At 43.7% G+C, this 27,768-nt stretch overlaps 1 protein-coding gene across 2 annotated transcripts in view; it reads right to left on the minus strand.

The window, feature by feature from the left end:
• The window catches only part of RNF144A (ring finger protein 144A), a 79,231-nt gene that overhangs the window by 27,894 nt on the left and 23,569 nt on the right, over positions 1 to 27,768 (minus strand). For both annotated transcript variants that reach the window (XM_084826693.1, XM_084826694.1), the window contains exon 2: positions 9,527 to 9,672. In XM_084826693.1, coding sequence (XP_084682819.1) covers positions 9,527 to 9,672 — 146 coding nt within the window. The remainder of the gene's footprint in view (positions 1 to 9,526; positions 9,673 to 27,768) is intronic.

Here is a 27,768-nt window from a genome sequence, read left to right on the forward strand (position 1 = left end):
GTGATGTCCATGTGTAGAGTCGCCTCTTGTGCTGTTGGAAAAGAGTGTTTGCTATGATCAGCGTATTCTCTTGGCAAAACTCTATTAGCCTTTGTCCTGCTTTATTTTGTACACCAAAGCCATGCTTGCCTGTTATCCCGGTGATTTCTTGACTTCCTACTTTAGCATTCCAATCCCCTATGATGAAGAGGACATCTTTTTTTGGTGTTAGTTCTAGGTCTTGTAGGTCTTCATAGAACCGATCGACCTCAGCTTCTTCGGCATCAGTGGTTGGGGCATAGACTTGAATTACTGTGATGTTGAATGGTTTGCCTTGGATTCATACTGAGATCATTCTATCGTTTTTGAGATTGTACCCCAGTACTGCTTTTCCCACCCTTTTGTTGACTATGAGTGCTACTCCATTTCTTCTAAGGGATTCTTGCCCACAATAGTAGATATGATGGTCACCAGAATTAAATTTGCCTATGCTTGTCCATTTTAGTTCGCTGAATCCCAAGATGTCGATGTTCAGTCTTGCCATCTCATGTCTGACCACCTCCAGCTTGCCTTGATTCATTGATCTTATATTCCAGGTTCCTAAACAATATTGTTCTTTACAGCATCAGACTTCCTTTTCACCACCAGACACATCCACAGCTGAGTGTCCTTTCGGCTTTGGCCCAGCCGCTTCACTCTTTCTGGCGCTACTTGGAAATACCCTCTGCTCTTCCCCAGTAGTATATTGGACACCTTCCAACCTGAGGGTCTCATCTTCCAGCGTCATATCTTTTAGCCTTGTGATAAGTTCCATGGGGTTTTCCTGGCAAGGATACTGGAGTGGGTTGCCATTTCCTTCTCCAGTGGACCACATTTTGTCAGAACTCTCTGCCATGACCTGTCCGTCTTGGGTGGCCCTGCACAGCATAGCTTATGGCTTCCCGGAGTTACGCAAGCCCCTTCGCCACAACAACACAGTGATCCATGAAGGGGAAAGGGTTGCCTACCCTGATCTAAAATGAACACCATTAATTCTCATCAACCACGCTACCCACTATGGGGGTCCAACTGGAGAGGCAGGATAGACATCTATGGTGAGGCTCTGTAAGATGGATCCAGCCTGCTACTATTCTCTCCCCCATTTGCAAATAATGAATGTGAATTAAAATGAAACTGCATACGTTTTTAACTACATTAACCCTATACTTTAGGGTTGAGTGCACTTTGCAAGTATGAATGATTAATTAAAAATAAAAAGGCTTCTTCCCACGCCGATTACGGTTTTTTGAAGGTTAGCCAGAATTCTCTTTCCCTTTCCTGACATCCTCAAGCAAAAGGAGTAGAGGAGATCCCCTTGCTATATTAATATGAAGGTAGGGACTATTCATGCAACCATATCCCCCAGAGTCATGTCCACGATCACAAGGGTGTTTAGTTCACTGGTCAACTGCCAAGTAGGAAATTATGAAAGCCGTTTCACAAAACATAAAATATTGTGCTGTCATTACACATAAAAAGCCAGAATGTAGCATGCTTGTATGGCAACATGTAAAACTAAAGATTCATGCATCAAAGCTAGCAATAAATAGTAAAGAAAATTTATTGTCCATTAGGAGGACCTTCCTTTGCACTTAAACAATGTCCCACACATAAGTTCTCATAACGGCAATCATAAATTGATATTTCGTTCATCTTTAAAGCATCCTGAAATAAAACCGATAGGCACTGCTGATACATCTTTGCTTTCTTGCAAATAAAATCTCTTCTGATGTGGCGGTCAGGTTTTTTGGGGGGTAGGGGGGAGGTTTGATATCCACTGCAAAAGTTGCCATTTGGGGGTGTTTGAAAATGTTTACAAAAACATACCATTTTTTCCAAACATTTTTGTGCATGTTCACAGCCATTGCTTTCTTGAGGTGCTCTGCTTAAGGCAGAAGATGAAGACACTCATCCCTACTGTTGAAGTATGCTGCTATTCATGAAAGGGACAGAATGAAACTTCCCACAGTGGAATGACACAGTCCACAGAAGGTACAAATCACCAACTACACAGTTGCTGCATACTAGAAGCACACACTGGACCTTCAACACAATGTTGCAGTGTGGCACGATCTTATTCAGGGTTCTAACTAGCTTGCCATATCGTCTTCCAAGACCCTCCATTGTATTCATCCCCCTCCTGCAGTTTTCCATTTCTCCCCCCACCCACCACAACAGTCAGTCACCATTCCATCCCCACTGAGCATGTTCTAGCTGTCCTCCAATACCTCCCAGTGCTTTTATCCTAAAGGTTTTTTGTCAGGGGCTTTCCCAGTCCTGCCTAATGATACCTTCCTCTTCTGCATGGATAGTGCCATTTTGGCTACACGATAGGTGCTCAAGGAATGAGTTCACTATTAGTATATAGGATAAGACAAAGGCCTAATTCCCCGTCCCCACTTGAAACCTATAACTTTTCAACCCATTTCAGCATCTAGTACATAAAACAGGAGCTACCAGTGAAGCATCCTTCATTTTATGAGAAGCACCACACAGCCCGTATTAATGTTTCTTACAGATGTCAGATATATGTTGGCTTCTGAGGCTTGCCAGTTTGGAACAGTGGCCTGTGATAATGTTTCAAATGTAAAGGGCATAGAACAGTTTTGAGGTTTAGGGCCACTGAAGAGTTTCAAGCCAGATGTGCCAGTTCACGTCATTATTGTCTTACATCGAGAAGGGGAATAGGACGAAAAGAGAGAAGTTAGCCAGCCAGCCTTCCTGTATTTCTGTGGGCACTGTGTTCTCTTTGATCTGGTTCACACGACAGTACAGCCCACCATGGCTTAATTTACCCACAGGACCTGTTGCATCATACAAGGTGCCTGTAGGCGCCAGTTTTGCATGGTGCCCGCAGGTGCCTGACCTGCTGTGGCATGTTGTGTTGTGCAAACCCAGGCACCAGGGGTTGTTTGAGGGGTAGACAACCCTCAAATAACCCATGGTTTGTTTTAGGGTTATTGAAGGGTTGTCTAATCCTCAAACAAAGCCTCCCATCTGTGTTTGCACAACACAACAAGTGCCTGGCATGATGCGACATTCCCTACGGGTAAATTGACCCATGGTGGGCTGTCATTGCACAGTGGGCTGTCGCCTGGTTCACACATAACAAGAAACCACCATGGGTGAATTTCCTCATATGGCTTCTTGTCGCAGTGACGGCCATTTTGAATATTCAGAGCGCAGTGGGGGGGCACCGTAGCTTCTCATTAAATGCAAACCCATCTAGAGTGGGTTGTTGAGGTGGTTGACAAGCTACCAGAAACCCTAAAACAGCCCAGAGGTTTAGGGTAGCTTGTCAACTGCCCCAACTACCCACATTTGCTGGATTCCCATGTAGGGAGAAGCTACAGCACACCTCTGCTGCATCCTGAATAATAAAATTGGTGGCCACTGCCGTAACAACTATCTGCACAGGGAAATGCACTCACGGTGGCTTCTCGTCATGTGCAGATCAGGTCTGTGTCTCTCTGCCTTGCATAGGGAGAGGGACAGAAAGAAAAGGAGAAAGCAGTTCTGCAACAGAGGCAGAAAAAGAAAGGGAAGGTTTGTCCAGCCAGTCCCATTGCATTCCCCCAGACAAACAGAGCAGAACTGGATGACGGCTCTTCTCTTTCTCTCTCTCTCTGAGGGTACGGAAAAGGAGAGAGAGAAGAATGAAGCCCATGCAGTCTACACAGCAATGCTGTGGAGGCTGACCGCAGGCTAAAGATCTTTACCCTTTCGGGCTCAGTCTTTAGCTCTAAGTCTGGGAGGGATACGGTGAATGTGAGGACCATGATTTGGGGAAATGGTGCAATGTTAGCAACAGCTACCCCTTCCTGGCTCCTCCTGGTCTTCCAGCAGTGTGCAAGGCATGGGGCATCTGTGCTAGCAGCTTCCCTCCCCACGCCCTGGGAGGGGAGTACTGAGAAGGGGGAAGGACCCTGTGACCGGCGGAGGGGAGGGGGGCAGAGAAAGCCCAGGCAAATCAGTCAGGGAGTGGATGGCTTCCTTGTCTACTTGCAAGGCTGAATTACTGAATGATAAGTTTGATGAATATTAAAGGGGGTTAGAATCAAGCCCACTCGTTTTTACAAGCAGGGCTGGCAACAATGCCAGGCCAACATTCCATGTATTTTCTCTCTGCCAGAAGAGAACAGCTTGACAACCTTGGAAAGCTCTAATATTCTCCCTGCCCCCACAGGGACAAACGTAGGCTTAGAAATGGGTCCATTTCAGCAACCTTGGTAGCCTGCTAACCCTACTTGGCTGGCCAGAAGTAATTTCCTGCTAAACATCCCTGCATTTTTAACCAGGGCCACGACTTGTACATGGCCTCCGATGGAACTACAAGGGATGCTCCCTTAATATGGTGCCAGACTAGGCATATGTCTAAGAACAAGATGAAAAACGTAAGCGGCAGACACCCTCAACAAGACGCTGCACAACAAAAAAGGCTGGGATAAGCATGGCTACAGTAAGAGCATGTGCTCAGTTTTCTGGCTGGCTTTTCCTACAAAACAAACAAAATGTAAGGAAAGAGCTGTTATTCTGCATAGGGTAACAGCACTTAAATCTGAGTAATTCAGGATAACTAATGAGGATGTGGAAGGGAAGGGGGAACGTTCTCATGGAGAACTCAGGTGAGGAGATCTGTATCCATTCTTATGTATTTAATTTATATCCTGCCTTTCCACCAAAAAATGACACTTGAGATGACAGTTAACAATAAAATACAGATAAAAACCAAAATCTTAATTAAAACGTAACAAAAAAACAAATAAATTAAAAACACAATTAAGAACACAACAACAACAGAAATGAAGAGCTCCCGACCAATTAACACCCCCTTCAGCAACAGACTCACACACCAGAGGTCTGTCTGAACAAAAATGACCTTGCATACTGGCAGGGGGCCAACCAAACCTTCTTTGGCAGGGAGTTCCAGTGAGCCTGGATTGGCCACAGATAAAGCCTTCTCTCATGTCTCCACCAAACGTTCTTGTTTCCTGAATGGCTGTAGGAATGTGGATCCGTGTGTCATATATTTATTTTAATATAAATAATATTCCTGATTTGGCAGAATAGATTCTGATCTGAAGCCAGATGTTTCTAGCTCAGCTGGTGAGAAAGGCTTACCGGATGCTGGAGTCTATGGACTGGATCCTAAGAATTGTGAGGGGAGTTGCGTTTATGGAAGGGGACCTTCCCACCTCCTTCTTCCGGCTTCCATCCCCTGTGCTCCCCGGAAAGTCACTCCTGAGGATGGGGGACCCTTTGGAACACCATTTGCTTACAGTGCTGAGGGCCACAGAGCAGGTTTGGTGGGAATCAGATAACCCTTCCCCTCACACCAGGGCTTTGCTGGATCCAAGGTTGTGTCGGTACACAAGATCTGTTGGCTGTTTAATAAAGTTTGCTTTAAGCTGGAGACACGTTTTGCAAAAAGAGATTATCTTACAACAGCCTTCCCAGCCTGCTGCCTTCCAGACATGTTGGACTACAACTCCCAGAATCTCCCAGTCAACACAGCTGAGGCAGGGAGGAACATAGGTGGCGGGGGGATGCTGGGAGATGCAGTCCAACACATCCAGAAGGCACCAGGTTGGGGAAGACTGTCCTATGACTTCCAGGGACACCTACCCTGCCCATATGTAGGTGAGGGAGTAAACAGCTGAGAAACCAGAATAAGCACTGGTCTTAGAAGTCACTATGGAGAGGAGGAAATAGCTCTGTTAGGAAAGATGCTTCTTAACTTTTGAACTGGATTTTAATTTAAGGATGGTTTGAGCCCCCTTCAGACATTCAACTTCATGCGATCAACAATTCTGGGAGGGGGAGATTGGGGCCACGAATGCTGCCGCTACCCCTGCTGTTGCAGGCCCCATGGCCCCACCATCCTCATGCTGGGGGCGGGCGGGGAGGTCTGAAGAGCAGAGCCTCCTCTATGCACAAAGGTTGCCCCAGGGGGGAAATCATAAGGGGAGCCTATGCGTGTAGAGCAGGCTCCCACTGTGATTCAAATCTCTGCAGTCAGTCATTGGGGTGGGAAGCACAAAGACCAGGATCCGTTCTTCAGACCTTCCCCCCAATGTGTGGGTGTCAGGGACTAACAGTGTGCGTGTGTGTGTGGGGGGACACTAATGGGCAGGACATGAAACTGAATGCCTGAAGGGGGCTTTGATCAAAACAGGATGTTCAGATGTCTTGCCCAAGAGTGTGCTAATTGATCAAGTATGTTTACTAATCATTGCTCTCTGAAATTATTGTTTCCTGCAAACTCACATCCATTGTACTGGGTAATCTGAACGCTGACTCAGGCACTCCCAGCCAGGATATAAGCCTGGCACAAAACATGGAAAATCGCACACTGACAGGGCCGGTGCCAGGCTCTAATGGGCAGTTGGAATAGTGCTGCTGATAGACCCCCGCCGCTGCACCCCCCCATAAAACCCCCTACTCGCCTGCCTGCCAGCCAAAGCCCCTCACTCACCAGCCCGCCAGCTGAAACTGGAGGGTGAGGAGGAGGATGGTGGCAGCTGCAGCAGGCTGGGGGGCAGATGGGCCTTTCAGAGCCTGTGGGCCCTTGGCTCTGCCTGCCCGTGCTGACTGCTGACCCGTGGGCCTGCACCTTGTATTCTTCTAAGACGATACTTTGAATAAAGCCAACCAAGCTGTTTTCAATCCAAAAATGACAACGTTATTCTAATGTGCCAAGAAGAGGATTCCTTATGAGCTCCTTTACAACAACATTTCAGGGGTTGCGAAGGGAGCAAGAGCTACCCAGCTCTATAGTATTTCTCCATCTGTGCAGACTTGAACACTGATAGAACATCTGACTTCTTTCTCACTGTGCCGTTCTGAAAGATCTCTTTGTAAATAAGATACTTGGCTCTTTCTCTATGCATTGGAGTTTAGAAAAATGACTCTGCGTTGAGGTCATCTTCCCCCTTCCCCAATACACACACAAAATGGAAAAAGTTGTTCCAGCAGTTCCAACCAGGATACTAAAATAAATAGTAGGTCACTGTTCTCTAACATCTACATTTAATTCTTCCCAGTTGAGTAAGTGGCTCAGGGCTGCAATGCTATATAAAGCTGGCTCTGGAATACGTACCAGTGATCTCAATTAAAAAAAAGTGCAAAGGACAGAAGCTTCTGCATAGCTGTGTGCCTAAGTTCAATCACTCTCCAGAGTCCTACCTGAAAGGCCACTATTAACCCTACTGTTCTAACAGAAGAATGATGGTAAGACCTGATGATGGAGCTACACATGGATCCAATGTGCTACACCACAGGCTGAAAATTGTGGATTTAAAAGCTTGTCACCTGGAATAACTGTGGCAATGAAACTGAGTAGGTGGAAAAAGACACACAGGATGGAGGACTAGAATATAGTTAAACTTTGCCACTCATCTGATCTGCAGGGGACAATTGCTACTTGCTTGCAGTGAGGAAGTAACTTGCAAATTGCATGGATCATCTAGGCCTGAGGTGGGGTACCCAGATGGTTATGCCCCATTTCCCCCAACGACCAATCGTTTGGTGGTTTCCCAGCTCCTGTGCAGTTATTCTAAAAGGTTGGAATGGCTCTTCTAAGGCTTTGTTGCAGGCAGGAAGAGCTTGAAGCTAAAATATGCCAGAATATTTTGTAATTTGGGCCCACACCTTTTGTTTTCAGCCCTGCTCACCACTGGAATGTGGCATCCAAGAGCTTCTTTTTAATTGAATGTGGTCCTTGGGAGGAAAGAGGTTCCCCACCCCTGATCTAGGCCAATCCTCTTGCTGTGACTTGTGGCAGGACGTTTTAAAACATGTACAGTGTTAAGCACACATTACGTGCTACATTTTTATTAAACCCTCTTGCATAATGATTTTGTTCCTCTTGTGCTTAATTTTACTTAAAACTTCTCCTCTACCCTATTCATAACCAGATTTATTACTGTTACAGTTGTCTAGAGCCAGGAGGCAACACCAGTCTTCTTTGTGGAGATTTGCAAGAAGAACAAAGAAGAAGAAAATATGCCCTTCTCTTTAATGCTAATATTTGGAAGCTACTGCAAAATAAAGGGGGGGGGGGACAGATATCAATTTGGTGAATAAAAGACATGCAAATACCAGATGGTTGGGAAAGCTGCCTGGTTGCCTAGGCAACACAGGGATGCTTTCTTGCCTTCAGTGCAACCAGGCTGCACTGCAGAACACAGTGTCTGAAGACAAGGAAGTGTCCCCATATTACCTAGGCAAAATGGCACAGATCATCATGGCTGCAAACATTCACAGAAGAATGAATTGGTTTGGGGTTTTTTCCCAAGAGGGGGAATTGTGCACCCGACACACCCTGAATTTTTGGCTGGCCATTACTTTGGCTCAGTCCTACTATAAATAGGGGCAGGAGATGTTTGCTTGAAACCAGTTACTTACTACCTCCCTCGAACAAGTTTTCCCCATGTGAATCCATACTGAAGCAACGTTTTTTTAATTGGATGGTTGCAGCTCGACTCCCACACGTTTCCCGCCTATGTTGCTCTCAGTACATTTTTTAACTGACCCAGATGGCTTTTCTTTTCCATGGCAAGCTGCTTGCTCCATGCAGTGGTTTGGGAGATTGCGCTTTTGCTTTTCTGTTCAAGATGTTGCTGATGTAGCACAAATACCTCCCCACCACCCCTCCCTACCCCCGTTTCCCTCTTTCTTCCAGATGTATTTTTATAAAGAAAGGCACGTGGCTTAACGAACACTCTGCCAAAAATAAAAGACATTGATCATAATAACTGGGTCTAAATAAGCCTCAGGTCCCTGTTCTTTTAAAATTTTGGAATAGGCACATATTAATATCATCTTTGTAGCCTTCTCTTCCTTTACTTAAAGAACTCAAGGTGGTACATAAGGGAATTATACCATAATATCTTCTTAACATCCCTGGGAGATATATTAGGCCAAAAATTAGCAACTGGCACAGGTCACATAGCAAGCCCATGCCTGCATATTTGTATATTTTTATCCCACCTTTCCTCCAAGGAGCTCAGGGTGGCAAACATGTTTTTTCCTTCACTAATTTTATTTTTACAACAACCGTGTGAGGGAGATTGGGCCTGTTGTTGGGTTATTTGAAGGTTGTTTCCCCCTCTAACAAGCAATGCCGCCCAGGTTCGGATGACATGACAAGCCGCACTCAGGTGGGTGAATGGCGCCAGGCAGGCGCTGGCAAGTGCTGGGGATTAAACAACTTGTTTAAGCCACGGTGATTGTGCAAACTGGGCCATTTTCTTGTCAGGTGTGTATGTCTGGAGATGAGCACAAGGGTGATAACAGGAGGTGCAGAAGCACTATAGTAGCCCCAGGACCAAGAAGGACCTCTACATCATGCACTATGTACTCATCACACATTTCACATAAAATAGCATGTGCAATCCAGCCCACAAATTTGCAAACACAACTCCTCTTGGCTTCATCAGGCCGTAAGATGGGTGTGGGCATAGAGTGGGCTGCAGCATGGTGTATACACTGTTTGAAACTTACTAACCAGAGTACAGAAGATGCATTGGCATTGTGCTATCGTGGTCATCTGCTCCACCGGATACTCCCCAAGGCAGAGCTTACATGACACAAGAGGATCAAGCACCAAGTCCCAAGTAGGTCTATATCTTGCTGTAGTCATTGCAGAATGATCTGAAAAGAGGGAATGAGTGTATCAATGAAACGTTTTAGCAGAAACCTTGTGGATTTTCTTTAGCCTGGCTCAATTCAAAGCTGCACACAGCTCTTAGAAGGTACCCCATTTTCTTCAGTGTTGGGAAATGTGTGTGTTGAGATGGGAGAATTTCCGCTGAGAGTACGAACATTCCAACCTTCATAGAAGGGAAAAGGGCAACCCTATTTACTAGGTGCTCCGCATGCACATTTCAACCCCTGGATGTGCACTATACCTTGTTTTATCAAACCAGAATATTCATCATGTGTACCATGGCACTAACGGGTTCAATCACTATTCCTGTTTCAGATGATAGTGTCTGACCATGCACAATCTAAATTCTTAGACAGAACCTTGTGAAAGAGATGGTGTTGTGTCCCCACATAACTCATATCCTCTGGCCAAACAAATGTTTACATCAGCAGGGGCCAACCTTGCCAGCATGTATACTACAAGTGGAGTCCAAGCATTGGACAGTTCCACTCTAGTGGTACACAGCACATCCTTTTTGAGTCTTGGTGTGCTTCTACCTAAGATCTACTAAACCGAGGAGCAGGAAGTAGCACAACACTAGAGAGGCATGTAGGAGTGCTGGCTTGACACTTATGCCATAGCCAGGTGCATGGGCCAACTGCTCCTCTCCAGGAATGCCACAAACACCCACTGCTTGAACCACATATTTGTCATCCATGGTTTAGCTTTCTCTTTTGTTTTAATTTTAAATGCCGCAAATCCACATGTTCTTTAATACTAACAATAACAAACAACATGCATACTCACCTAACAAACAATAATGCACCTATATAATACATCAACATTAGGCACTATAATTACAATTGTATAGCTTTTTCCTGTTTTGTATTTTAGCTCAAACGGTTGGCTTTTCCTTTAACTAGGAAAAGTTATACTTATAATTCAATAGGAAAAGGTTTCCTATTGATTGCAGACAGAAGCCCTTCAGGGGTTACAAAATCACTTTATTGTTTGGCTTTCTGCTTGCCAGGAAACAAGAAAAATCTTTCAATCCTTGGCCACAAAACAGCATCACGTAATGGTTATTTTTCATTATAACTGACATGGACTGGCTGGCAAAACTGGATGGGACAAGGAAAGAAAGAAAGAAAGAAAGAAAGAAAGAAAGAAAGAAAGAATCAAAAAATCCGATTTCCAGGGAGTGTTCTGGATCATTTCTTCTGAGAATCAGAAGCATGAACTTTGTTCCAAGGAAAAAAGGAAATAAAAAGTCACTCAACAGGATAGCTCCAAATCACAAGTCATAATAGAGAAGAAGTGGATGTGGAACAAACTCTTTTCCTTATGTGACATTCTAAGGCTGTGTGAGTATATGTGAGCCAGGCACACACAGAGAGAGAGAGAGAGAGAGAGAGAGACAGAGACAGAGACAGAGAGAGAGAGAGAGAGTTATTGTGTGTATATATCAAATCACAAAGCTTCTTGTTTTGGGCTTATTAGGGTCCCTACACCCTTCATTGCTAGTTGTATAGACATTTTTAAAGACAGCACTGACAAATGCATAAAGGACCAAGATGCAAAAATGAGGATGATGACCGTTATAGAAACATTGAAAAATGGCCCATTCTTGTTGGGGAAGCCTGATCCTACGAGGATCACTTGATAAGCAAAATAGCATTTTTTTATGATGGTTCCCACTCATTCATGGTGAGTGGGTCAGAATCATCAAACTCTCTTTTGCTTCCCCTCCTTACTTGTCCTGAAACATCAACACAAAATGGCACCCACGCAGGAAGATCCGGTACCATGGCAACTTCACTAGTGCTGTGGCCCACATACCATCCCAGTTCAGGAGGAAGGGCGGAGGTCGTACGTTTGGCACTAGCGTGGGGTCTTATTGCGTGAGCCTGTGAACTGTTTAGCCTGGATTCCGGTGGATTAATTGCAGGATTAGGTAGTACAAGCGAGGACCCACAACAAAATGTTGCAATGTATCCCCACCCCTTAACAGGAGTGCTCCTGTTTGGGGCACCAATCAGGCTGGAACAGAAAGCTTCTACAGATGTTTGTTGCTCATGGGGCAGAAGGTTTTGTGGGGGATTTTAAGGACTTTTTTTCTTTCTTTCTCACCCTCCTGAAACCCGAAACCTCCACTGTGCTATACAGTGAGTGCTAAAAGAGCTCAGATTCAGAGCTGGCTGCCAGTCTCAAATCTGACCACTTTATAGCAATATATTGGGATGAAGGGCTTCTCCACACAGAGGCTTTTTGTCCTGCGATTTTACCGGGGCTTCAGCTTTTGGATTCTTTGGGGGATTAAGATTGGCCTGTACACACATTTCCTGTTTCCCCTTCCCCTTCCCCCCCTTTACCTGCAAGTTCTGTGTGTTTCATTTATACAGCCACTAGATGTTGCTATGGTCTAGTTCTTCTTATTGTGGGATTTCCTCTTTTCATGGAGAAATGGAAAATGGATCTTTTTGTTACTAGATTATTTCCATTTCAAATTAAGCCATGGAAATGCGTGGAAAGTAAGAGAGAGGAGCTGGAGGTTGACGATGTTATGTAAAGGACCCGCAAACTTCCATGAGTGACCAATCTCAATCGCAGCATAAAAGCCCCGAGTGGAGAAGCCCGAAGAAATTTCTGGGAAGTTGGAAAGGATGTCCTTTTTTATTTTCTCCCTTCTGAAACTTCCCCATGTAGTGCAGGGAGGAGAGTTCTTTACCTCATGGCACACATCCCCCCACCCCAATTCTAACCCCCACATCAAGGATACTTGAGCAGACCAGCTCCCTCTCTCCCCTGTTCTCCATTTTCCTCTTCTCCCCAACTGACTCCCTCAACATTCTACCCAATTGTAAACATTTAAAACTGGCTCTGCAAACGCCAATGGCAATACAGTTCGTCATCCCCATACTCGAGGTTGGTGATGCAGGCTGTTTGCACAACACGAGGGTGGTTAATAAGCCAATCCAGTCACGTGCTGCCTCCTCTATTACCCTCATATTGCATGTTAGGAGGTGAGCCTGAGGCTGGTTTGGGTTTCCCGTCAAATACACAGACACACACACCAGCCCTGCCCCCCGGTCCTTCAGATTATAGCAAAAGTCAATCTACTTAATTTGCATCTGATACACTCTCCCATGCCAAATCCAATGCTTCATTGCATTCAGACATCTTGTGCTGCCTTAACTTGTAAGCAGTCATTCTGCTTTTGAAATGTATTTTCTTTAAATCACATTTTTTATGTGGAATAAGACCAAAGTTAGAGAGAACCTCAACTCCTCTCACTGCTGCTTCTTGGATTTCTTTTTTGTTTTTATGGGCAGCTTCAATGTTTGCCCCAGGGGAAGAACAGAAAAGGGTCAAAAGAAACCAGGAAGTTCTACCTTAATAATGGAGTGAATTACTGTTTTTCTTACCTCTGTAGGTTCAACTGCCACCACTGTCTAAGTGCGAAGCTCATAGATTAGCCTTCCTCAACCTGGTGCCCTCCAGATGTGTTGGATTACAACTCTCATCATCCCTTGGGAGGGCAATAGCTTGGGGAAGGCTGTCATAGATCTCTGTTGGGGATTTAGCTGGGGCAGGGGGTTGGATGTCTTTTTCTTTTAATTTACAAACTGATATGCTTCTGCATTTCCAAGAGGTTCCCCAAATATGTATAAACCACGGGCTCATTTTTTGGATGGCCCTATTTCACTTCCAGACTCAACTACCCGCATTCACTGAGTTAGAGGGAAATTTGCCTGTCATTTTTGAGCACCATGAAGCACAGTTTATCTCTGCTTTATAAAATCACTTATTAGAAAGTGGGAATGTTAGATATGTGTCTCCTCTATTGCTATTCAAGTCACTGCTCTGTTTTTGTTCTTTTAATGTTCTGAAGGTGCCTTATTGTGCTACTTTCCTTTTCAGTTACACAGAAGTGGGGGAACAGAGCCTTCTCCATTTGCCAAGTGTGTGGCTCTCTTAAAAGGAGAAAGTGGCTATTTATGCACACGTGCAACTCTCACAACTAATCTGGTGCAGCCATTGTGTTTTCAACTTGGATATCTCCATATCAAAGTACAAAATGTAACACAACAAGCATAGAAAGGAAAGGAAGTCTGTCGTCTGTTGGTGAGGGAAAAAACCAAGTACTTGGTTGGTGCAAAGCAGAGAACAATGAGGCCTGTTTACTTGTCAGTAGCCAAGTGGGAGTATAACACTTAATATTTTGAAATCCAGGGTTGTGTTATTTCCCGTTGAGAAGTGCTATAGGGCCAGACTGTGTGAATCGCCATGGAACCATTAAAGGCACAGAGTTTCTGTTCTGGGGGGCAGGGAGGCGCTATCCCTTCTATTATTGTTAGAGATGACCCACAGGATGCAAAAGAGAGACATTGACTGACAGAGGCTTTGAAAAGGCCAAGCATCTGAGAAAGCAAACATCAAGATACGGATTTGTACTGTTAGCTAATTTCATTTAAGAACCTATCAGCATAAACATGCTGTATTTCCTTTATCTCATAAGATCTCTTCTTTCTCTTCTGATCGCCTCACTGCTGAAGACTCATCCTCCATCTCTGTCCTAACTAACTGCCCGTTTGCTATCACTGGAAGATGTACTCCGACATCATCATGAGGCTTTGCAGGCAGAAATATCGTCTTGGCTGCCATTGGCTCAGCTGCAAATATCTCACAGAGCAGCCTAGGGTCAGGCAGCTGAGAACTAAACTGAACATTACATGGGATGTGATGTTGTTAAGTCCAAAAGCTCTTCACAAAGAACCCCTGGTTAAATATGGGACTGGAACCCTGCAGGGAGAAAACAGCATGGGGAGTTTCTGGGGAAAGCAGGCTGACAGGGAGTTACGTCCGCCCCTCCCACTCTCTGCTGCCAGTTGTCCCCCTACTCACTCACCCACCCACTGATCCAGGTGCTTCACAAGAAGCATCTTTTGGACTAACATGATATGTGGTTGCATGGAAATGTTCTGTTTGGTCTTGAGCGCCAAGACAGAGTTGAAAGTCCTTAGAAGTTAAATTCCAAGGTCCATAAGCAAGGGATTACTATTGCCTATACATGAGGGGTTGTTCAACACTTCACTGGTGCAAACTGGTGGTGCAGCGTAAAGAATCTGCAAGCATTTTCTGCTTATGGTATGTGAACAACTGGTGAATGATACAGGTCTGTATGTCTATTTATTTGGGAGGCTGGATGAGGAAATATTGTTAAATAGATTCTGATGTCTCTCTCTGTGTGCATAATCAAGACTGTAAGTATTAACAGAAACTCCAGTACAGAAACTCCATGTGGGAGAACTGAAAATATGAAAGTAGCAAGTGGGATATTAACAAATGTACCCATAATTCCAATATTCATGGATGCATCTCAGGACTTTATACTGTGGAATGCTGAAGCTGCAATCCTATGCCCACTTAAGTGGGAGTAAGTCACACTCAACAAAGTGTGACTTGCTACCAAGTAAACATGCATAAGAACAGTCCGTAAGCTTGCAAAGCCATGTGCATATGCAATATTTGCGATAGTGACAGTGTCCTGTTGAAACATTTAAGTGACTGCCATGAGGTACAGTTTACAATAGATGAAAGCGACCTTAAGTTACAACCCACAAGCTCCCTGATGGCTATTTTACTCTGTAAATAACCATTCACCACGCATACGAGTCCACCCCAAATAGCCATAAAATGTGATGGGGACAGTTTCGGATGTTATATTTACAGAATGGCAGCCATGGAAAAATATTCCCAGCTGTGACGCTAGCATCCTTTTGTCTAGAAGAAGGAACGCCCAACACAGGCAAAAGACCATTAATGTCACAGCTGAGAATTTCCCTGAAAAACCTAGTTTTGGCCAGGCCATCCCTGCAACCCCTTGACAGCATTAAATGAAAAAATAGGGGAAATTATATTACTAAAATACCAGAGAAAGCTTGGCTTGTAATTCATTGCAATTAATCATATGCTGCTTCATCTTACTATTCCTTGTATTTTTTTGTGTTGCTGTTGTAGCTGAGTTGTTTTTAATAGTGTATTTTAAAATTGATCTGTATTGTTACTGCAGCTGAAATTGTTTTTCATAGTGTATTGAAATGTGATTTGTAATATTTATAAGAGATTTCATTATATTAAGTGGTTTATAAGTATTACTAATAAATAAATAAAAATACTAAAACACATTTTATTTTTGGGAATTATTATTTCATCTGTTTATTTTAAACTAAACAACCCCCCCGCACCCCCCCCCCAGTGCTTCAACTGGAACATGGATATTCTTACCATGACTGTCTCAAACAGAAACTCAAAATTAATTTCTGAGTTTGTTTCTTCCATTTTTAGACTGCTTCTCTCAGGCACGCTCTGAAAGTGACTTAGCAATGCTAGTGAGCTAAGTCAATTAAGGGTGCAATCCTATGGCCGTTAGTCATCAGCTAGATGGCCATAGGATAGGTCAATTCCCAGGAACCGACCTCGGAGCCCGTATTCCAAGGTCAGTTCCTAGAGAACCCACCCCACCCCCTCCCGCGCCACCTTATAGGCAGCGCAGATCAGCCCTGCGCTCCATGCTCATAAGAGCAGCATGAGGTGGCGAAAACAGGGTATTCCCAGGGGCGGGAAAGTCAGAAATCCAGTACGACACATCCTATGTGTTGCCTGGCCCCCACTTCCCACGCTCCAAGGTCCTGCAGCTAGACAGCCGAAGTCGGCGGACTAGCTGCGAAAATAGGGCTCAAGGAGTGAGGAGGAGATCCCGCTCCTCACCATTCCTCCCACCCTGCACTGGATAGGCGGTCGCCCCTGGGGTTGGAGGCGACCCAGTTGATCTTGATAAGATTGCTCCCTCCAAAAGGGAATGCAAATTTAAAAATTAACTTTCTGTTTCAGTTGGAGATAAATGAATTAAAGCTTCAGTCCTATACTCACCTGCCTGGGAGTAACCCTCATTGGATTCCATGCTAGCTAAGGGAGCTGAGTCCCCAGTAAACCCCAGCTGTACTTGGACTGAGAGATCAAGTGGCCCAGCTGCCATGTAACAAACTGCTCGTCTGCTGGTGCAACCAGCAAGAACAGATGGAACAGTTCCAAGCCTGGGAATAGAGAACCCTAGCTTTGTATGCATACGAAGAAAGGGAATTCAGAAATTATGTTTGAGCTCTTTCCCAGGGGATCTTGTGACTGCTTTCCGAAGTTACAACACAGTATTGCTCTTAATTACACAGCGGCCTCCCAAATGCAGTTATGCCTCGGACTTGATGGCATTAGTGCATTACCCTAGAGTGCTGTGCAGCTGGGATCTGGATCAATGTACAAAAACAGGAAAGGAACTCATACAGCACAGGGCCTCCAACCTGGGTTGGGACTCTAATATTAACCCTTTGCCCCCTGCTGCTGTGGTCCCAATCCAATTTGCATTGCCAAAAAAGAATCCATTGATCCTGTTTCAGGAAAAGCAAATTGCTCGTGTAGGGTCATAAGAACATAAGGGACATGCTGGATCAGACCAAGGGTCCATCTAGTCTAGCATTCTGTTCACACAGTGGCCAGCTAGCTGTCGACCAGGTACCCACAAGCAGAGCATGAGCACAACGGCATCTTCCCACCCATGTTCCCCAGCAACTGGTGTACATAGGCTCACTGCCTCTGATACTGGAGGTAGCACATAGCCATCAAGACTAGTAGCCATTCATAGCCTTTTCCTCCAGGAATTTGTTCAACCCCCTTTTAATGCTATTCAAATTGGTGGCCATCATTACATCCTGTGGTAGCGAATTCCATAGTTTAGTTATGCGTTGTGTGAAGAAGTACTTCCTTTTATCTGTCCTGAATCCCCTACCGTTCAGCTTCATAAGATGACCCCGGGTTCTAGTATTTTGAGAGAGGGAGAAAAATGTCTCCCTATCCATATTCTCCACACCATTCATAATTTTGTATGATTGAGAATGCACCAGGGGCCACAGGATTAAATCCTCCCAACCCCTCATGCTAGGGTCCCAATCCAGTTTAGGACCCCCCCCCCCAGTAATGGGGGCAGGGCAGAATCTGCACTCAAGCTCAGACCTACGCAGGTAAAGTAACATATAGTTAGGCTCTAAGACCTATTGATTTTGATGCACTCAGCTTTCAAGTAAGCATGCTGAGTTTTGCAGACTTATTTGAATTTCCAACTTATGGTTCTGTTATAAGCTGTGCGAAGAAGTGCCTTTTTTTCCAGTAACCACAGAAAACAATGGGGTACGAGGTGGGGATGAGCAACTTCCCTTTGTGGGGACACAATTAAAACAAGTGATTGGTGGTGTTAGAGCTGACAGGCTTTCTACAGGTATATGCCCACAAGCTATGAAAATCTAACTATCCTAAAGCAGGCACGAAGCCCCCAAATCATATCCACCATCAGTTTGCACATCATGGAATCTTGCACAGCTTCCGTTCATTTGCATATACATCCCAGTGGAATGTGTGGCCACTGGCATCTCTAACTGGATGCACCAAGTAGTAGACAACACATGCCATATTGTGCTGACCGTGCTCAGTGAAGGAGTACGAGTTGTCCTGCCAAGAAGCTATTCTGGGAGGAATTTTCCTTTTGCGCTATTTTACCTTTGCTAGCCTACCTATGTCAATGTTAATAACATTTGGGGCTCTATGAAGGGCTCACACATAGTGACTTCCTGAGTAAATCCTAGGACTCGTTACAAAGCATCTGCTTGTGTGTTTCAGAACTTCACATTCCAAGCAGAATAGTGGTTTTGGTAGAACGTCAAACAAAATCCACCTCCATCCATGCCCTGACGTGACATCCAACATGTCCCCACTTTAGGAGAAGTTGTTATCCACAGATGATATCAGAAAAGGGAATTGCTTTGGTACTATTACCTCATTAGGCTTCCATCACCTGTGGACAGATAACCAAATTGCTTTAAAAATAGTCACATGTCCTGCTCGCTTATACTGCAGTCCTAAGAAAACCCCACTGAGTTCAATTGGGCTTACTACCTGATAAATGTGCATGGGATGGCAGCCTTAAAAATTTTGGGATCCGCCCTCCCCTGGGACCGAGTACCTATAAATTCTAGGAATTTGAAATGTTTTCCCAGTCCTGGTTAAAAACACTACAAACATGTGATGCTTAGTTATCTTCCACGGTTGTCCCTTCTGGGCCTTTGTTGCTGTTATCTTAAATTCAGCATTAGCTTTCACGGTAAAGGGCTTATTTTAACAAGTCATAAAGACTTAAGAGCTAAGTCAAACAAGCAGTAAGACTACTAAAACTAGAAAGGAAAAACTAGAAAAAGTATTCTCTTCCCCCACCTCCCTTCTACTCATGCCTCTGAAATCATGTCAGCAATAGATAGAGTAAAAACATACAAGGAAAGTTTTACCTGCATAGCAGGATTAAGGGGCCCATCCTCACATTATTTTAATCTGCTTGTATTGAGTTCTGCCTGTGCTGCTATGCATCACACAGGTTATATGAATGCATGCATACTTCTCAAGCACTTGAAAAGCCACTATTGGGGCAGTGCCCAAAAAACGTATCCGTGCTGACATCTCCACATGGTATTATCATGACTGTCCATTGCCTATTTTTGCCTTGTCACAACTTGCATGTGGTGGTGCAGCTAAATCATCAGTCTGCCCTGACCAACCAACCGACCCGCTCCTCCAAACACACACACACAAAGGGTCCTGTGAACTGGCCTTGAAGCTGACAAGCAAAAGAGGTGCAGCAAAAGTTAGAGAAGCGCTGAAGCACACCGCTCTTGAAGTGCAGCTGCTGAAACTTACCAAAAGTCAGACTTCGGTCACCTTTTGTGGATTTGTCAATACATAATACTGCTTTGCAGTCTTACCAAAATTCACCACGCTCTTGGCAAATCTAATGCATACTCATTCATCTATGAAAAGGCCAGGCATTTCTTTTTTTAATGATTTACATCCATAAGCCATCTGCATTTTCACAACAAACGGTATCCCATGCTGCCTGTGCACCCGTGGGCCACCTCTGGTGCAAGGCGAAGGTAGCACTTCCTACAACAATCACAGGCAAGTCAAAAAGCTCCCTTCTGACATGGAACAAGTCAGCAGCGCTCACAGAAGGGAGCTCAGTGGACCTGTTCCATTTTGGCTCATTTCTGGAGTTGCTCTAGGAAGCACCAGGTTCCTGTTGTGCCGGTCTTGGTTCCTGCTAGTGCAACATAATCTCATGGGCAGCACTGGATATTGCTCAATATTGGCATTCTTACAGTATTGTGATCCTTTTGCTAGGATGGTTAAAATAAGCAAAACCACTGTTTTTCTGGCGCTACCACATCGCTAAAGCAATGACTGAATAAGGCCTTACTCTGCAATCTGTTCTCTAAAAGCATTCTTACTAAGATAAGATTTGCCTTTTTCCAATATACAAAATGGCGTTTCCTTCAATCGCTAGGTATTATTTCAATTTAAAAGCAAATAAAAATAACATCCTTCAAATAAATACTCACTGGAAATCAAGTTATTATTATGAGACTATGGTTAAAACAAAGCAAAAAGAGGCTTATTTTAAAATTGCCAGAAGAGTGTTCATTGAATATTTTAGATGGTAGCCATCTTTCAATATTCAGCTTGTGCTGTCCGAGATCAAACCAGTCCAAAACCCACAGAGACTTACCCTCTATTCAAGCTTCTGGGAAGATCATAGATGAAGATCCATCCACAGTAGCCCAGTTGAGTCATGTGGTAAAGCAAAATCAGCTCTTGGGACATGCGCTCCTATTTAAAGCAATTCCACTGTGCCAACAGTGAATCTTTTTCTGGGGCATACTCTTTCATTACAGCTTTTTCCCATTTACTTTCATGACCGCTGTTTCCTTAAGGGCAACCATATAGCCCAGAATTACCACCTCCAATATAAAAATAGGACCTGAGTTCCAAGAGGGCACTAAGTCAGGGTTTTTTAAAAAAAATTGTACAGCCTAAATTACATCTGAATGCTTAAGTTAGCATTTCCCTTTTTTCCCCCAAACATTTCCAGTAACAAATTAAATCTGAATAGTTAAACTTTCTCCCACTTTCCATTCGAGGGTTTTTTGTTCATTTCACGTGCCGCTAGGAATGTCTATCTAGAGGATCTGTACTTGAATAGAATGTACTGTAGGTTATTTCCAAATCAATAAAGTAACATTTGTACTAACCAAATTTTGGTCCTTAGATATTGAGGAAATATTTGAGAACACATGGGGGGGGGGGGGACAGCATGAATCGTAAATAGCAAATATTTTTAAGTGTATGTCCACACAGGAATTTCCACTCTGATTCCATGAATCCTCCAGTCTGTTATTCAGCTAGGCATGGTTGAATTGCTTGCTCAGAATAAACACCCTAAACACGTCAGTCTTGAATTGTTAAAAAAAAAATGTAGAAAAATGCTCCGGAAGGGCCAGTAATTGTTCTGAGATTTATTTGTTTATGCGGAAAAGAAAAACATACACTTTTTCCTATCAAAGCATCACCCAATTTCCTTCCTGTTTTCCCTGCACAAGGAATCTTAAAACCCAATATTTGATATGACTTATGATATATGAAGTCTGCCCACATACATTTATTAAAAGTGTTTTATACCACCTTTCAGTTACACTCCAACAGCAGTTTACAAAAAGAATAACACAAGTAGAGTATATGACATGTACTGTACATGTACAGTCGCACACTGTACATTCAGTGTGCAACTCCTTTGCTGAGGGAACTGCACTGGCTACATGGCTACTGGGCCAGGTTTAAGGTATTAGTCCTAGTGTATAAAGCCCTAAACTGAGAGAGCATCTCCTTCCTTACCAACCTGCCCAGTCACTGTGGTCATCAGAGGGTATGTTCCTGGTGGTTCCACATGGACCCATGGTCCGGTTGAAGTCCACCACGAAAAGAGCCTTCAGTGTGGTGGCCCCCTTCCTGTGGAACTCCCTGCCTTTGGAGGTCAGGCAGGCACCAACGTTGTGTTCCTTCCAGAGCCTCCTGAAGACACTGTTATTTCGGGAAGCCTTCCTCGAGTGACCAGCTGTGGTTTATTAAATTCAGCCTTATCGGAACTTGGTTTAAGATGTTTTGTTTTAACATGGTGTTTTATTCTTTTATCCTTGCTGTTCACCGCTCTGAAATCTTTTGATGTGCAGTGGTATATAAATATTGTAAAGAAAGAAAGAAAGAAAAAACTTCCTGGTTTGATCAAAACCAGTTTGTCACTATGTTTAAACTGGCAAGCTACAGTTTGAGTGAACCCTACAAACGAACTTTGCAAACCAGTTCAAACCTTCGCTTGGAGAGGATTACACTATAGCCTGCCAGTCTGGACATAATGGTAAACAATGGCTTCATCAAAACAGGAACACGCAATCACAGGGATCATTCCTGTTACTCCAAACCATGGTTTGGAAGATCAGAAATGTGATGTCTGAATCTAGCCATTCGAGTTTAAATTAGTTGCATACTATTTGTTCCATTGGTTTTGTTGGGATTTAGTCACGACTAAACTTTAGCAGCATCGGGGTCAGGATGAGCAAGAGAATATTCCTTCTGCTATCTAGCCAAAACTCCTGCAGAAGTGACTGAAGAACAGGGGCCTCTCCCTACTAAAGCATTAAGAAATACCTAAGGTGATAAAGCAGGCAGTGAAATCATGGCTACTGGCAATTCCTCTTAATGGCAGATAAGAAATCCAAATATAAACTTTTACTATTCAGAGCCCTTGCATGTGTCTGAGAAAGCTTCCAAATTGGAAAGAACATAAATAAGAACAGGGAAAAAAGCTGATAGAAATAGGTCAGCAATGTGATCCATTCTCCTTAATGCATTTGGCAGGGATTTTAAGGCCTAGACTTTGAAAACCATGCATAGATATGTTCCAAGTTAGTGTTTGCCTGACACCCAAACCCAATGAATTATTTGAAATTAAGTCTGCATTATTCAATGGAACTTACTTCCAGGAAAGTGGCTAAAGGACTGAAGAATCAGTCTATTTCCTGACTGTGACAATTTCACATATGCTCAATCATAAGATTTTTTCCAAGCTGCGTTCTGCCATTTTGTAAATGCACAAAAACTAATTTAAATTATACACGTTTGCCCCTAAAATGCACATTTTCTGCAAGCATTTACTCCTAAAATATGAATTTTCCATCTATATTGTACGTTTTTGAGCTGAGAACTGCACTAAAATTCAGGGAATTACACAATCCACATATTAGTGGGTGAGGGTGGTTAGCTTTTAAAATGCAGAAAAAAAAAAAGTTCTCCAACGTCTGTAGTTCAGGTACTTACACCCAGGACAGTCTACCTTCCATAGAAACAAAATCACAACAGGGGTGTTTCTGAAACAACCATGCTTAACGTTTGCTAGCTGGAAATTAAGTGACTGTGCATTATCCCGATCCCACCCAGAGAACCCCACCTCCTACCCATTTTTATCAGTGAGAGACTTGCTGTAGATGGTTCTAAATGTGTTCATTCTAAACCACAGAACACAATTAAAATGTACTTTAGCCGTTACCACATTCCTATGATAGAGTTCTTCCTTCCCTTTAGAGGCAATTTAAAGAAAACAAAACAACCATGTGACCTGTGTAGGCAAGGTTATGCTAATTTTACTTGTAGAAAACTAGTATTATAGTGATTCTTCCCATGTTAAAAGAAATGGCTTCAGCCTCCCAAAGTGTAACTACAACCAAAGTAACAGCAGCTTGCCTGGATGAGATGGAGCATCTCATCACTAGCATGGAGCCAGGAACGTTAACAGAAAAGGTATAACAGAAAATGTACCTTTTTCTTTGAACAGCAAGACTATATGCCAGGGGTGGGGAACCTCAGGGCTGGAGGCCAAATTTGGCACTCCTGGGGTCCCAATCCAGCCCTCCGGGGTTCCCCAGACGGTCCCTCTGTTTTAAAAGTAGTTTGGCATGGACTTGGGGAACCAGAGGGTGCTGCTTGAGAAACAGAAGCCACAAGCCTTGGGGAGAAAGGGATTCATTGTACAGTTGGTTCTGACACTGGCTGAGGCTACCAACATGCAAGGAAGGAAAAGGTGAAACAAGAGGGAGTTATGGCCATTTCATGGGACCAGACTGGTGTGTCGAAAAGTATTTCAGCCAAGTGTGACAGTTTCAGCACAAGCTCAAGTCTTTAATTCAACCCATGTTTATATGTCAGCATGCAACCCACTCTTAGCCATTTTGTGATGACACAGTGGAGTTCCATTCAGGGGTTAATTTTCCTCTTGCAGTTTAGAATCATGGAAGTTCAGGATTCTGAATTGTGTGGAGGTCCAACACGAGGAGGACAGGCACCCTGCTACAGACAGTCACCCTCCAACCTGTGGAGGCAAAGAGGGATGACAACCAGGGGGCAGAGCTAGTGTGCTTATCCCTGCCCTCCCTCACCGTGTGGGGGATTTAGAACACCTGAACGGGCCTTGTACATGTGGCTGAATTTGTGAGCTTTCAAAAGGCAGTATCACCATGTACTGAACTCAAGCAATCCACTCAACTCATATTCATAATGCAAAAACCTGCTGGAAGGGTAAGTTGGGCATGAACTGATAGTCTGCCTGCTGCTCATGGATTAATCAAGACATGGGGCTGGGGTTCATGGCTGAGCTTATGCCTGTAGTTAAAACCCTAATCTAGAGAACATCATTTTTTAATCACTTACTAGACTTAAAACATACCATGGCTAATACAGAGCAGCCAAGGGACCATAGCTCAGTGGTAGAGCACTTGCTTCGTATTCAGAAGGTCCCAGGTTCAACTCCCGGCATCTGCAGGTAGGTCTGGAAATAGTCCTGCTTGAAACCCTAGAGAGCCGCTGCCAGTCAGTGTCGACAGTTCTGGGCTAGATGGGCCAGTGGTCTGACTCTGTATAAGGCAGCTTCCTGGGTTCTTAAATAAAATAACATTTCCATATATTTGAAAGTAGCTTCACTAAGGGCAGGTTTGTGTGCAACAGGAAAGAAGCTCTTAATTTCACCCTGCATGTTCATCTGTCAGTTAGAGCACAAAGTACAGCTGAACAGGAATATAGAAGGAGTTGGGTTGTGTTTAATTTGGAAGTTCAGGCAGCATCCCAGATGGCAGACATAGATATCAGAAAAAGTAGTGATTCATAAAGAAGAGAGTTTAAGAACTGCCCCTCTAAACCAGGAAGTTAACATACCAGTACTATAGGGTTCTCGTATAATATACAGTCAAGGCCAGAAATATTGGAACAAGGATAAAGCCACTCTTAGCTGTTAAATGAAATTTTGGCATTTTGCTTCATTAATTCCTTCTTTGGATAACAGGAGCTTTAGTGTTACTTAAAATTGAGAATGCATTTCTGTTACATCACTGAAATATTATTAAACTGAGAGAACACATCAAGCAATGTATTTTAAATGAGAAAAATCCCAATTAGAAAGACAGATGCAAAGCAAATGATTCATTTTAAACGTTTTAAGTTTAAAACATAATTTACTCTGGGCTTGTTTAGCAAAGTGCCAAAAATGTAGACATATCTGTCTTCATTTGCAGTGGAATTTGCTACCAAATGTTTAGCGAGGTGCACACTTTATCGCTATTTTCTAGCTTTAAAAAAGCAACTGCATTATTTTCAGTGTCAGAGGAAAAAAGGTGATATATCTTTTGAACTATGTCTCTCAGATACCTTAAAAGGAATCTAACATAAATGTGTTTCTAAGCACAGTAACATTCATGTTCTGCTTGGCATAAGACCCTCATAAAAGGATAAAAAGTGAAAACAGAATGTACCAGCCAACTGTTGTCAAGACAGCTAATGCAAACTCCAGTACAACAATTTCTCCTTTGTCTGCACTCCCTATCCTACAAAAAGGCAGCAAACACTTTAGATATTTGGGTCAATATTCTAAGAAAGACTTGAGGGTCAAACTTTAGAAAGACTGCTAAATTAAAAACAGACCTGAAAGCACTGGGTCACGACACTACTGTTATTTTTGTTCAAAGGGTTACTCTTTATACCTTGGCTTTATTAGGCTGGTAACCAAAGAGCTAAATAAGCTGTTGCAGGTTTTCTGAATAGCAAGCTGCTTTTGAATTTGAAGAAAAGACAACTGTCCTTTGGCACTGTGCATACGTTAGTTGGAATTAGGACATGCATGCTGCTTCAGGGAAGACCCAAATATAACTTTACCTCTCAGATTTGGAGCTTTGAATGTATCCCCTGGTCACGTTTAGAACTTTAAAAAAAAAAAAAAAAACACTGCTGCCCCACCACCCCACCGCGCTTGTATTATCTTTTGGGATTCGTCTCATGTTGTTGGTGTTAGCAACTGGTGTCCCGTCCCCCCAAACCTTGCTGCTGGTTGCCTACACTGTCCTTGTACTGCTCCTTGAAGTATCCCTCCCAAAGTGCTTGTCATCCCACTGAACTGATACCAGAGCTCAGTGGGAAAGAAAAGTGGCTACTGGAGGAAGCAAACTATGGGCAGGTGAGCAACAGGACTAGCTCTCTGCCCAGAGAGCTCTTCTGTGGTTAAAATCAGACCCCACCCCCACCCCTTCCTCTTTATATGGAATTGGGGCAAATCCAGGTTTAAACAGTAAGGTTGTAGAATGCAGGGGGCCTTCCAGGGTGGGGCCTTCCCTGAGGCTCTCTGCTGCCCCCCCAAACCTGCTGATGGGCTTGCCCTGGTTGCAGACTTAATGTCCTACCATTTAGCTATTACCAAGTTGATACTGTCAACATTTCAGTGGTCTTTTCCTCTAAATTTGTACTCTGTATGTTCAAATTCAGTAAATACATGCCATCAGTAGGAACACTAGTACCCATTCAAGCCAGTGGAAGTAACGGACTGCAGATCACCAAGCTTGTTATCTCCTCTTCTCACCCACTACCATCTGCATCACAAACCAGATTTACTGGGCCAGGTTATGAAAGTCATTTTTAAAACAATCATAGCGGGAATCAGCTGTCACGATGACAAAGCTAGAGACACTCTGGTGTCAAGCATTGGGAGAGAGAAATGCTACCGGAGCCATAGCCTGTGCCCTGCCACTGAGCATTTTTATTTTTGACTGCATGTCATTCTTAGGGGCTTTCTATTTGTGAGTCTGTCAAGTCCTTGCATTGTAGATAAAGCCAATGGGTTTTCAGCATGCATTAGATGCCAGCATTCTTGAGGATCTTGAGAGAGAATGTCCTGAAGCCATTCCCTTTGCGTTTATGTATCTTTATCCAGGGTAAGTAAATCCATTTGAACATCCAACATTCAGGTGTATGTATATGCGTATGTTTTCAAATAAGGCTCTCTTATTTCAAGATGCTGCTCAACAGTTTAACAATCTCTTCCATGCTTTCTAGTTCACCTTAAATCAGGGGAATGTAAAGTATGTCACATACTGAGAGGAGGCAATTGAAAGGAGGGAGGGAGGATTGGGCACTGGTCAAAAAGTATGACAAGGAGGGAGAGTTAAGGGCACCTTTAAAAGTGTGACAGTTTAAACAGAATGCTGAATACAGACTAACTGAAGAACAAAAACAAGGCTTGTGGCTTGGCAAAGGAGCAAGAGACCTACATTAGAGAACGACAGTAACAATATAATAGGAAAGTTCTTGGAAGTTTCTGGTTCCTAAACAGATTAATGGACCAGCGCAGATACGAGCACCCCAGACCAATTAGACTTAGACAACAAGACAGCACTCTTGCTCCTTCCTCATTGGCCAAGACGTGACCATAAATACATACACATTAATTGGCTCCACCGCCTCAAGCAGTAAAATTTCTTGGGTGCAAGTAGCACCTGGTGGTGATTTTCACCAGGACGGGGGTGTGTGTGTGTGTGTGTGTGTGTAAAACTTTCCCTCCCCACCCCCTGAAGTCTAGATGATGCTCCTGTTTACACAACGAACAACATGCATATTAATTGCATTCAGTCAAGCAAGTCACATCTAGTTTGGCCCTTGAAACACAGAGACAGGGAACTACTATGGTCCTCCATTTGACTATATTTTTAATAAAACACATGCGGGCAATTATTGTTTCTTGTTTGGAACACACCACCACAGAAGTTTCCCAGCAAGTGAAAAGCTAACCCACCTTGACCATTTCC

This window comes from Heloderma suspectum, chromosome 1 (genome assembly GCF_057233095.1).
Source record: "Heloderma suspectum isolate Gila_16-S chromosome 1, 16-S_ref, whole genome shotgun sequence".
Lineage (NCBI taxonomy): Eukaryota > Metazoa > Chordata > Lepidosauria > Squamata > Helodermatidae > Heloderma > Heloderma suspectum.